The following is a 13598-nucleotide window of genomic DNA, read 5'->3' on the forward strand; positions in this document are numbered from 1 at the left end:
TAAAAAATCAAAGGAAAGTACTTTACCTATCATCTGTGCAACATTAACACCTTCACAGAAGATGCTAATTTTGTAAGTTAAGAAGTATTTAGTTATATTTAAAAAAAAAACAAAAACAGCAAACAGCTATTCAAACACTCACTCATTTTCATCTATTATAAAAACATAGCATATATAAAATACTACTAAGTAATCACTCCAAAATGACCAATATCTCGCTCTACACCAGCAAGCAGGAAGAAACTGTGAACTGATGAAAGCATAATCAATTTTTTTAAATGTCACCAACATAAGTGTACTTTACAGAACTTGACCAGCAGCTGTGAGATCTGATTTAATATGCTGGGATTTGAGAAAAATTAAAACCTTAGAAGTTTCTAACTCCATTAGCAGAATAAGGTAAAATACAGATAAAGAATATGGTCAGCTTATTCATAGTCATCAGAAAAATTTGACAACCTATTCTCTTTAAAATACACTGAAAAAGAAAAAAATCCGCTCAAGTATTTAAGGCTCATTTTAGAAAGTACTGCTATAAATCAGGCTTCTTTATCTCTAGTACACTATATACTATGTCCAAAATTTGACAAGCTTTTCCTAATTACCCACCTTAATTACACTAATTATGCATTTTATAGTAAAAGCAAGTAACAAGGTTCATTTGGAAGATAAATTGTGAACCACAGGGTTTTGAAAGAGAAAATGTGGGAGATGGTCTACCATTCCATGTAATTCATCATCTTCAACACATGACCGTTTTAACAGAATCATTTTGGAGTTAGACCTCAGGGATCACTTAATCCAAACACCCTCTAATATTATAAGGAGGGCCAAGCATCATTTATTTCTATACGAGTTCATTTTTGACCATTTTAATTTTATAAGTGTTTATTAATCATTTAACTACATTAAGCACATTGAACAGATAAACTACCAAAAATCTCAAATGCCCATCAAGGAAGGTTTGTCTGGGGAGAACTCTGAAAGAAGTTGGTGACTATGTAACCCATATAGAGCAGAAAAAGCCACATTCTGCAGAAACCACAAGTAAAAGCCCATTTTTCAGTATGTTTGCCCTCTAGATTTGCTGTCATTTACTACTAAGGAAGCAAAATTATTATCATTAAAAAATATTACTTAAGCTAAAAATCTAAGAATTTCCTTAAAGAATTATTTGAATTAAGTTAATCTTTAGGATAGTAATTAGTATAAGCAATGTCACTTTTTTAAATTTTATTAATTGTTTTGCATTATATGACACAGTGTTATGGGCACTGGGATTTCCCCCCACCCCTTCCTGAACCCTCTCCCCATGGTGGATTTCTCCACCTTGTTGCATTACCACAGTTCAAATTCAGTTGTGGTTCTTTCATTGGAAATATTTACCAAGCATAAAGTCCAGTGTCTTATTATCCTAGTGGGTTCAACGATTTCTTGGTGAGACCATCTCTGGTCTGAAGGTAAATCCAGCTAAGCATCATCCCAAACAATTAAAGGCCCCGACATGACCTCAACAGCCATTTACAACCTCATGGCATCAATTGACATGACATTGATTAATAGTATGTTGATGGGGAAGATGCGGTTTCTTAACTACATCCTGTGACTTCGTCATAGACATTTCAATTTTGGTTTGTATTCAACCTGATTCCATGCAGTTATCAGTTTAGGTACAATACATTTTTTTTTTAAAATTTAGGATGGGTGTGCAGAGAAATCCCCAGTACCCCAGTGAGGCGTTACTAATCTTTATGTCCCACCTAGTGAGGCCTGTTTGGGTCCATGCTGGGCGTTTCCTGTCTGATTCTAAGCTTTCCATGTTGTTGTCTGTCCATTCTAGATTTTTTGTTTGTATGTATATTTGCTTGTTTGTTTTGAGGGGTTACTGGAGCAATGTCACTTTTAACCATTCTAATTCACCAGCAGAATTATTATCTGCACTTTTGATGAAAATCCTGTGCTAATGAGAAAATGATGTACAGGTATGTATTATGTGACTATTCTGTGTAAGCTGAGGCCTGCTTTCCACACCAACAGAATCAGGGGAACAGGACGATCTAGCTCCTGAAAATCTGATATCATCTGACTATTAAAATTTCAACTAATTTTAAGTAAGTAATAAAAGCAATACCGCTAAAGCATGATAAGGACAAAAGTCATTAGTACTCTCTCTCTCTATATATATATATACACACACATTTTTTTTTTAAGTGCCAAAGGGAAAAGTATCATGATTTTCTCTCCAGATCTGAACTCTACTTTATGAAGAAGACAGTACTCAGAAATGCCTCAGGTCTCACCCAGACACTTCTCTCAAACTCACCTTTCCCAAATATCACTTCTAACGATTAGCTATTAAAACACTGGGACTTCCCTTTCAATGCAACTCCCTGCTCATGTGCCAAGCAGCAGGTAGCAGTCCCATGTAGCTGCCTGCCACCGAGGTGAGAATCCAGATGCAGCTCCCTCCTGACTCAGTCTTGGCTGTGGTGGCCATCTGGGGAGTGAACCAGAGGATGCAAGAACTTGTTACCCTCTTTTACTCATTCTGCTCTGCATGGGCTAGTCAATACCATGTCAATTAATTCCATAATGTTGTAAATTGTTGTTGATGTTATGTTGGGACTTTTAATTGATCAGGATGATATTCTGCCAGCTCTGCCTTTCAGACCAGAAATGGTCTCCCCAAGAAACCGTTGAATTTATCTGGACAATAAGATGCTGGACTCTATGCTTGATATATGTTTGCATTGCAATGAAAGAATCTTGACTGAATTTGAACTATAATACTGCAACAAGGTGGAGGAATCCACCAAGAGGGGAGGGCATGGAGAGAGGTTGGGGGAATCCCACAGCCTATGAAATTGTGTCACATAATGCAACATAATTTAAAAAAGTGATGAACCAAATATATATTTATATATATATATATAAAAATATATTTACATATATATAAACATTTCATTTTCCAAGATCCACAAAACATGAAAATTATGATTCAAACTTCTGGAAGTGTTATTCTGGTTTATTTACCAGAACAAAGGTTACTCTGCTCCTCCCTTTTGACCATTATCAGTATTACATTGTTGTTTTTATATTGCTACAGGTTCAAGTGTGTGCCTCCCCTTGCCTCCCAAATCCACAGGTTCAAGTTCTACACCTAGTGCCTCCGGGACAGTGTAGATGTAATTAGTTGGGGTAGGATGTAAATGCAGTGTGACTGCTATCTTACTGAGGGGAATGACCAGCACCCAGGAGCCAAGGAAACAAGCCCAGAGCAGACTCTGCCTCAAGGAACTGACCCGCCCACATGTTGACCTGACACTTTTGGCCCAGAATTGTGAGACAAATTTCTGTCTTTTTTAATCTGTGCTACTTCATTACAGTAGCTCTAGCAAATGAACACATTGCTTACAGTATTTGGAGAAGAGTCAAATTAAAGTATCATGTCAGCCACAAATGTCAAAATAGTGTCCCAAATTTCAACACAGGCCCACCAATACTATTATAACAAACACCTTTCACAAACTAGTAGAAGTTAAGACTTCGTGTTGTAACAGCATACAAAGTCACCACCTTGCAATGCTGCCATCCCATATGGATACCAGTTCAAGTCATGGCTGCTCCACTTCAACCCAGTAAACAGTTAAGCCCCTGGGAAAGCAGTGGAAGATGATGTACATGCTGGGGCTCCTGCACCCAAGTGGGAGACCTTGAAGAACCTCCAGGGTTCTGGTTTCAGCGTGGCCCAGCACTGACCATTCTGGCCATTTACAGAGTGAACCAGAGGATGGAAAATTCTGCCTCTTCTTCTTCTCTCTGCCTTTCAAATAAATTAAAATTACACCTTTAAAAAAATGTAAAAGTAAGTCCGGGCTAAGGCATGGCTGCAGCTGGAAGAATCCAGGCCAGACAAGCTTGATGGGAGCCTAGCTCCACCAAACACTGCCACATGGTGGGTAGATCTTAAGCTAAACTGGGCTTAAGACTTGAAAATTTCTTCCCTCCAAAGCCACCGTGCTGTGGGTGGATCTCTAGTAGGTCTGGGCATGTTCAGCATCCTGGCTCTACTCACTGCACCATGCTGTGGGTTGGAGCTCAAGTAAATCTGGGCTGAGGAATGAGTGGCTTGACTCTCCCAGCTGTGTGGCTGCAGCTGGGGGAACTCAAGCTGGCAAAGCCCTCTGGCTGCCAGGTGGTTCAGTCTGGGAACTTGGCGATATGGGGTTACAGGAAGTCTGGGAGATAGTACAGGTGAGGACAAGCAGCAGGGTTCACATTCAGTTAAGGAATGACTTTTGGGAATTCCAAGAAGGCCACTCTACTTGCAGGGCTACAACATGGAACCCACCAGCGAGTGTCAGAAAAGGGAACAAGTACTGTGAGGCTAGGCTATGAAGTCGACAAACATGTGAGTGAACCAGGTCTGGAGGTAGAATCCGCCATGAAGTATGTGGGCTCACGCATGTGGAACAGCAATATCCATTGGCAAAGTGCAAGAATTGTGGCTGGGAATAGGCCTGGTTGAGGAGCTATGGAGATGTCCCGACTAGACTGGAATTGCTGCTGGTGAATGTGAGCCAGAACTGGGGCATTGTGCTGGGCTGAACATGGCTGCATTCTCCCTCAGGACAGGTATGGACTGGGTCTGGGCAGGGCCAAACTGGGCTAGACTCCAGCACCCACTGGTACTCATGAGAGTCAGGGTGTGTGTGTGGAATAGGGATAGGTCTCGGCTCCACCTGAACCATGTGGGAGCTGTGTATGGGTACAGACTAGGTGTGGGTGGGCGGCAACACCCAACAGTAAGAACCGGAAAGGGTATGGGCCGACTAGGCAAATTACACCGTTCCTGCCAGGACAGTAGGTGGATGAAGTCAATCTGGGCCAAGAAATCACTGGTGCGTGCAAGATCTGCCACTGGGAGGAGACCAGATAGAGGAGTTTGATAAACTCCTTTGTCAGTTTGCATGCACTCCCGGCAGGTAAGCACAAGAACCAAGGCAAGGAGCAGAACAAACTGACCAGGCATAAATGTGGGTCAAGTCAGGGGGTGGGCCAGGTAGGGTCAGTTCACAATATCCACTGGTACATCCAAGAACCAGGATGGGGTGCAGGAGGGGCCAGATCAGGCTGCAACACCAGCCAGTTCACACTTGAGCCAGAACTGGGTGCTGTCTGGGCAAGGCTAGGCTGCAGCACCAACCAGCACTAGCTGGAACTGGGGGTAGGCTGGATCAGACTATCTGAAACACCCACTGGTGGATGCCAAGAAGAGATGAACCATGCCAGTCTGGGGGCAGTGGGTATAGGTTCATGAGCCGCAGGAGTTGGGGGTTCCAGAGGGGCCTGGGTCTTCTGGCCCAAGTCTTAGGGCCCACCTATATGGTGGGCGTTGAATCTGTGAACCCCAGGGGCAAGTAGTTCAGTAGGGCCTGTGTCATATGGCCCAGGATTTTCAGTCTGCCTGTGTGGGTGAAGGATGTGTGAACCTCATGGGTGGGGGGTCCAAAGTGGCCTGGGTCTCTTGGCCACTTTGAGTCACTGAGTGCACCTGCATGGTGGGAGCCAGGTCCATGAGCCCTAGGGATGGGGGATCCAGAGGAGTCACTGGGGCCTGCCTGCATGTGAGGGCCTGGACTATAAGCCCCAGGTGTGGGGGCTCTGGAGGATCTGGGGTCTGACTCACCTGCATGGTTGGAGCATCCAGTGGATCCCAGGTTGTATGGGCCACGGGTTTGGGCCTGCCTGCTTGTGGGTGCCAGGTCTGTGATCCCTAGGTGGGAGGGGTCTGCAGGGGTCTGGGTCTTGTGGCTCAGGTCACTGGGCCCACTTGAGTCATGGAAATCAGGTCTGTGAGCCCCAGGGTTAGAGGATCCTGTGAGTTACGGGTCGCCTGGCCCAAATCCTTGGGCCCACCTGCACAGTGGGTGCTGCATCCGTGAGCCCTGGGGAAAGGGATTCCGGTGGGTCCCAGGCTGCATGGCCCAGGGCTTTGGGCCCACTTGCACAGTGGGTGCTGGGTCCAAGAACCCCAGGGGTGGAGGACTCAGTTGGCTGAGGTCATCTGTCCCGGGTTCTTGGACACACCTGCCGGGGGGGGATGTTGTGTCTGTGGGCCCCAGGGTTGGAGGTCCGGCTTAGCACAGGTTGCCTGGCTCAGGTTCATAAGCCCACCTATAAGAACTGGTTTTCTTCAGTGTAAAGGATGGAGTTCTGGTGGCAGACTATGGTGCACAAAGAGGACATGGCAGCCTATTGGTGTCTGCAGAGGACATCTGGTACTACAGCAGAGAACGGAGAACAGAACATATGAACAACTAACCCAGCCAAATGATGACAGAAAAAAAGTGGGCAAATGGAATCTCTAAGGTCAACTGTGTCAGCCAGTAGACACTGGAAGGAATTCTTCATCCATAGATTGGCAAGATCGACAACACAGGAGGATTATTGCATCCACCTGAGCAGAACCTTCAGCGCAACGCACTACATTGTGACCATGAGTTGATATTGGGTGGCCTTTCCCCATCCTTGGGTACTGGGATGGTTGGGAGGCTGGGTCTGGCTTATCCTCTTATCTCCTCCATCCCCTCAGAAATGGGAAGAAACAAAGTTTGAAAACAATGATCACACTCATTTCTCTCTAACCCTAAATCCTTCCCACTGTGATGTAAAACATCATCTAAAATTTATTTTAAAAATTGGGGGAAAAAATCGCTCATACAGAAATACCTTTTATACCCTATACTTAAATCAAGGTGCTCACTCCACCCCAAATTCAAATACTATGAAAGACCAAAGAGTATGTACCCTTGATTCAAAAACCCTCTACCCAGCCACAGTTACCTATGGGGTATGGGGAACATGAGAGATTGTACAGCAATATTTTTAACTTGAAATAAACACTGTCTGCACAGCCTATTAAAGAGTTCAGATGAACCGATAACCAAAGTTTTCCTTACACGCTCCTTAAGTGCTTTATGATTCCACCATTATTTTAAAATAATAAGCATTTAAAAATATGTGTATGTAAGTGCATCCAGAAACAAGTAAAGTTTTGTCACGGTAGTATAATTTAAGATAAAAAACAATGCAAAGAACCAGATGGTGAAAATTTTTTGTAAGCAGACTATAATTTAAATTCTTAAAAAGACAGCTTCTGCACGATAGACTTGAAGTATTGGCCTTCTCCTTTTATTTTGTCCAATCAACTTCATCTTCGATAGATGATAAGAATACATCAGAATTGAAAGAATTAAAGGTATAAAAATGGAGATCAAATAACATTTTATGAACATTGTCAATGATTAATATCAGTCCACTACTCAAAAAGTGTTTCTTCTATAAATGCACAATAAAATGATGCTGCTTGGTCAATAAAATGACAATTCCATTACCTGCTAATGAAGATTCAAAACACTTTACTTGCTTTGCACAGCTAATTAGTTCTCAGCAGAAAGCACAATGGAAAGATATATACTTAATATGTAGAGACTAAGGACAATCTGAAAAACCTTAACCCCCATTCTCCATAGAAAAGAAAATGAATATTAGATTTTTGCACTTTCAAAACACAATCATCTAATTAATTCAGTCTAGTAAAGTGAACCATGGAAAAATGTTGTATTTTATCTTACAAAAGTATATTTACTTAAGTATTATGATAGACAAAATCACTTTCATATATTTTCCGGTGAAATTATAATAACTGTAAAAAGCAGATCTTCAAAAATAGAATGTAGACTAATGACCAAAATAAGTAAATGAATAAATGGACTCTATTTCTCCTGCTCTTGACATTAATGATAGCAGGCAACATCAGTAACCACTCCGCATCTTGGCTCCTCATCCATGAAACAAGGGAATTAGGAGCAAGCACTGTTGCGCAGTAGGTTGATCTACTGCTCAGGATGACCACATCCTCTATTAGATGCTAGTTCTAGTCCCAGCTTCTAGGTTTCCCACCCTGCATTCCTGCTAATGCATCCTGAGAGGCAATAGAACGGTGGGACACTGCCACCCATGTCAGACCTTGGGCTCAACTTTGGGCTCTTAACTTTGGCCTGGCTCCAGCCTGGCTTCTGTAAGTACTTGGGAAGTGAACCACAGATGCATAGCAGATCTTCCTCTCTCATACACATGCTATGCCTCTTATTCTCTCTTTCTAGCTCTCTTTGGCCCTTCCAAGAAAAAAATAAATTTTTAACTCTAAAAAAACAAAATTATAAGTTAGACCTATTTCTATAGTTCCTCTACTTTCTCAAAATAATTCCAACAACTATATAGTTGGTGCTGTGACATAGCAAGCTAAACTTCCGCCTGCAGAGCCAGTGTCTCATAAGGCACTGATGGAGGTGTTGGTGACTCCACTTCCAATCCAGTTCCCTGGAATGTATAGGTAAAGCAGCAGAAAACAGCCCCAGGTGCTTGGGCCAGTGTGAAACATAAGAGACCCAGAAGAAGCTCCTGCCTCCTGGTTTCAGATAAGCCTATCTCTAGCCACTGCAGCTAGCTGGAATTGAGCCAGCAAATGGAAGATCTATCTTTCCTTCTCTCTCTAACTTGGCCTTTCAAATAAATATATAAATCTAAAAAACAAACAAAACCAAAAATCTAGCATTCACAAAATCTGAGATATATCATTCAGAATTCTTGTTAAATCTTTTACCTATTTTGGGTGATCAATATAAATTCAACCATGATTTAACAAAGAGAAATCTTGGTATTTCTCACCTTGATTGTTGTCATGTAGTAAATTTCGAAGTTTACTACAAAGCTGGATCATGCTGCCCAACTGCCTATTTATTTTTATGTCTTGTATCCAAGCTGGAGTTTGGCACACTGGACATCGGGTTCCAATGCAGTCACTTACACAGTTACTTTAAAAGAATTAAAGAGAAAAAAAATCAATACATTCAACAGACTAACAAAAAAGTTTTAGCAGACAAAAATGAAGCAGAAGCTATTAGAGTGGTCCCTGTGAATACTTGTTAAATTGGCAAGGTTTATAGAGTGTGATACATATATATACATATAAATGTACAGTTTAAATCTAGGGGCCAGTGCTGTGGCATTGTCAGTAAAGCCTATTCTTGCAGTGCTGGTTCTAGTCCCAGATGTGTTACTTCTGACCCAGCTCTCTGCTATCTGCTTGGGAAAATAGCAAAGAATGGCCCAAGTCTATACTCACATAGGAGAAAAGAAAAAGTTCCTGGCTCCTGGAACGAACCAGTAGATGGAAGATCTCTTTCTTTTGCCTTTCAAATAGATAAACCATTACATTAAAAAATAATGTAGGCCTGGAATGGTGATATAGTATGCTAATCCTCCACCTTTAACTGCTGGCACTTAATATGCGTGGCAGTTTTGTGTCCCATCTGCTCCACTAGGGGAACAGGAGGATCTGGGGTATTAGTTGAGGACAGTCTGAGGCACTGGACCCCTGCATCCATGTGGGAGGCCAGGAAGAAGATCCTGGCTTTGGATCAGTTTGATTCTGGTCAATGTGGTCATCTGGGGAGTGAACTGGTGGATGGAAACCTCTTTCTTTCTCACCTTCTCTCTCTCTGTAAAAATCTGTCTTTCAAATAATGATTTATTTTAAATCTATTTTTATTAGAAAGGCAGATTCACAGAGAAGTTTAGACAGAAGGATCTTCCATCCACTGGTTCTCTCTCCAAATGACTGCATCAGCCAGAGCTGAGCCAATCCAAAGGCAGGAGGCAGGAGCTTCTTCCAGGTCTCCCATGTGGGTTCATGGTCCAAAGGATTTGGGTCATCCTCTGCTGCTATCCTAAACCATAAGCAAGGATCTGGATCAGAAGCAGGGAAGGTGGGGACATGAACTGGTGCACATATGGGTGTCAGCACTTGAAGGCCAGAGCATTAGCCTGTTGAGCCACCACACTGGCCCCAGAAACAATAATAATCCAAATCTAAACTTACTGATATAATTTGCTATGAAGAAACTTTTAGTCTGACATCAGCTTTTGCATACAGCTAAATCTACTGGGTGACACATTCTGAAATATGTGAGAGAAGGAAAAAAAAGATCTAGCATCTAATGTGCAATGAACTTGCAAACTAGCCTTTTCTTTCCTATATTATAACACTTGACTTGATGGAAATATCTAAAAATAATGCAAAGAGATCGGGAAAAAAGTATGTTTTGTTTAGGTTTTAGATTAATGTCTAAAGGTTTTAGTGCAGTTTTTGAAAAAAGTTTTTCTTCTTTCAGTATAATCCAGAGTCTCAATTATTATGTGTTTTGTCAATGTTATAATCTCACAGATGGGACTAAACAGGTCTTTACCTATTGAGATAACCAATCCTTTGCAAATCTGATGAAATCTTATGCACAATGCCGCCAAGAGAAATCAGTAAAAGGACTAAAATCAGTAAAAAAAAAAAAAAAAAAAAAAAAAAAATCAGTAAAAGGTTTGTCATCCTTCTAAAGGGCTTCAGTGTGTCCTAGTCTTCCTAGGTTGGGGCTGGAGGTGCAGAAACCTAAACCAACCAGTGTCCCATGTGGCACTGGAGGCTATGATTAGGATTGGAGCAGGTCACTGGATGAGAGACTTCATGATTGAATTTTTGGTGGCTTTATAAGACAGACCAAAAGAGACAAAGGCACTCCACTTTCTCAAGAAAACCTTCACAAACAGCCTTGTACCCATAAAGCCGCTGGCAAAATAAAACGTCCTTCTTCCTAACTGACACAGTCTGCAGCACTGTGTTAGTGACAACAGAAAATGGACTAATACAAGGGTCACGATGTGCCCGGAAGTCCATCTGCAACTTCAGAAACAAAATTCCTACAGACTCCACTGGCCCTCCCAGCTGGGATCGAGTGGGACGAGGTGACACAAACCGCGTAAAAGCCACAGCTCTGCTGGCATTCTGCTCCTGTGCAGATGCCAAACAGCCTTAAACAGGAGCCTCTGCACAGAAAACCTAGGCACTTCTCTTTGGTATCCTTAGTTCCTGGCATGCTACGATGCACAAGTAGTCCAAAAAAATATTGACAATTAATCTGTTATCCATAACGGAGCTGGGAAAGATCCCTACAATCAGCTAGCTCAAAAATTGTCATCAACATCAATCAAAGTCAGATTTCCTTAGCATAAGAACTTTGGTGAATCTGCTTGCTTATAAATTAGGAACTTTAACCTGGAATCCTAAAACATGTAAGAAATAGGTGCATTGATTATTCGGACTATGTAAATCATCCATCTTTGCGTACTATTTATCAAATACCAATATTTTGTTTCCAGAAGGTGAAAATCAGATTGAGGTGGTTAAGCCCCTCACACAGATTTGTACTACGAGTAAAATCAGTTTATCTGACAATCAAGTTGAGTATTATTCATCCAACAAAACAGGACCAAAATTATTTCAGACTTTGGTGTCTCCATATTTTTAGAATATCTGCATGGTTTTTACTGGTCAAGCATCCTTATCTGATCTAAACCTTTTTGAGTATGCTCAAAAAGATTGACTTCACAGTATTTTACATTACAAACTTATGGAATAGAGATGCCAACATCTTTCCTATTAATGTCTGCTTTGCAAGTTTTTAAAAAAAAATATTTTAGGAGTTGGTACAGTGGCACAGCACGCTCATCTTCCATCTGCGGCAACAACATCCCATATGGGCACCAGTTTATGTCCACACTGCTCCACTTCAGATCCCCTTTGCTTGTGGCCTTGGGAAAGCAGTGGAGAATGGCTTAAGTCCTTGGGCCCCTGTACCCATGTGGGAGTCACAGAAGAAGCTTTTGGCTTCAAATCAGCTCAGTTTTTGCCCTTGTGGCCCCTGTGGAGTGAAGCAGCAAATGGAAGACCTCTCTCTGTCTTTCTGTAAAATCTGACTTTCAAAAAAAAAAAAATAATAATCTAGGTGCACAACAGGCTAAAGAGCTATCCGCAACCTGAAGAACCACAATCCCATATGGGTACCAGCTCATGTCCCTGCTGCTTCACTTCCCATCCAGTTCCTTGCTTAGGGCCTGGGAAAGCTGCAGAGGATGGTCCAAAGCCTTGAGACCCTGGAGGAACTCCTGGCTTCAGACTGACTAGATTTCATCTGTTGCAGCCATCTGGGAGTGAATCAGTGGGTGGGTGGATAGAAGAGCTTTCTGCCTTGTCTTCTCTGTACATCTGCCATTGCAATAAAAAAAAAAAGTGTATCTTTTAAAAAATACAAATAAATATTTTAAAAAATTATTTGATATACATAAGTCTAAACCTTTAGAGAAATACGATTTGTCAATATATCTTCATTACTCAGTGATCCTAAATTTCCCAAATGATCAAAATATGATGCTATAATATTATGCTGGGTAAAAAATCTATTTAAAGGTCCAGCACTGTGACCTAGTGGCTTAAGTCCTTGCCTTATAAGCACTGGGATCCCATATGGGTGCTGCTTTCCTAGGCCAGCAGCCCTGCTTCCCATCCAGCTCCCTGCTTGTGGCCTGGGAAAGCAGTCGAGCATGGCCCAAAGCCTTGGGACCCTGCACCCTGTGGAAGACCCGGAAGAGCTCCTGGCTCCTGGTCATTGCAGCTCCAGCCATTGCGCTCACTTGGGGAGTGAATCATGGGATGGAAGATCTTCCTCTCTGTCTCTTCTCCTCTCTCTCTCTCTCTCTCTCTCTCTCTCTCTATATATATATATATATATATCTGATTTTGCATTAAAAATAAATAAATCTTTTTTTAAAAAAAGAAGAAATCTATTTAAATTGCAAAACAAATACCAAGGGAGAACAAGATAGAGCGAAAGCAAGAGAGAGAGAAAAACAGAGAGAGAAGATTTTTCATCAGGTGGTTAATTCCCCAAAGAGTAGCAACAGCCAGAGCTTGGTTAACACAAATCTGGGAGCCAGGAGCTTCATCAGGGTCTCTGCTATGACGGCAGGGGTGCAATGATTGAGGCAATCCTCTGCAGTTTTGCCAGGTCATTAGCAGAGAATCAGATCAGAAGTGGAGCAGCTCAGATTTGAAACGGTACCCATAAGGGATGCCAACGCTGCAAGCATATGTCTGTGCCAAGCCCTACTACTGCAATTTAATGTAATAGGATACAAAAATCTGCTGAAATATTTTCATATTTTATTCTGTGATAAGTCTAAAGAAACTAGCACTTGTTTTGACTTAGCATCAATGAAGATATACATAATTATCTAAAAGGAATATTGGAATATTCCTTTTCCAACTATTGACACGCATATCAGACTATCTTCACAAACTTCAATGAGAATAACAAGGCAACAGAATAAACTCCTAAGCAGATGAGAAACTAGCTGTCACTTGGCATGCTGCTTTAGAAACTACCACTGACCTCCTGAATACAAAGCATAACCCCATCATGCAGTACTAAACAACTTAATTTAAAAACTAGTGTCCAAGGGGGCAGACACTCCAGTATCGCTGCCTATACCCAGGCATTTGATATGGGCACTGATGTAAGCACAGCTGCTGCATTTCTGATCCAGCTTTCTGCTAATGTTTCTGCCAAAACAGTGCAAGTGCCTGGGCTCTCGCATCCATGTGAAAGACTCAGAAGACACTCCTGGCTCTTGGCTTTGGCTTGCCT

The 13598-nt window shown here is 41.9% G+C and overlaps 1 protein-coding gene across 1 annotated transcript in view; it reads right to left on the bottom strand.

Moving 5' to 3' along the window:
• Window positions 1-13598, bottom strand: part of BARD1 (BRCA1 associated RING domain 1) — a 121354-nt gene that overhangs the window by 48804 nt on the left and 58952 nt on the right. The window contains exon 6 of the mRNA XM_040986438.1: window positions 8734-8879. Within this exon, the coding sequence (XP_040842372.1) occupies window positions 8734-8879 (146 nt within the window). The remainder of the gene's footprint in view (window positions 1-8733; window positions 8880-13598) is intronic.

The sequence above is a fragment of the Ochotona curzoniae genome, unplaced genomic scaffold (genome assembly GCF_017591425.1).
Source record: "Ochotona curzoniae isolate NIBS_2020 unplaced genomic scaffold, NIBS_Ocur_1.0 contig_4514, whole genome shotgun sequence".
Taxonomy (NCBI): Eukaryota; Metazoa; Chordata; class Mammalia; order Lagomorpha; family Ochotonidae; genus Ochotona; species Ochotona curzoniae.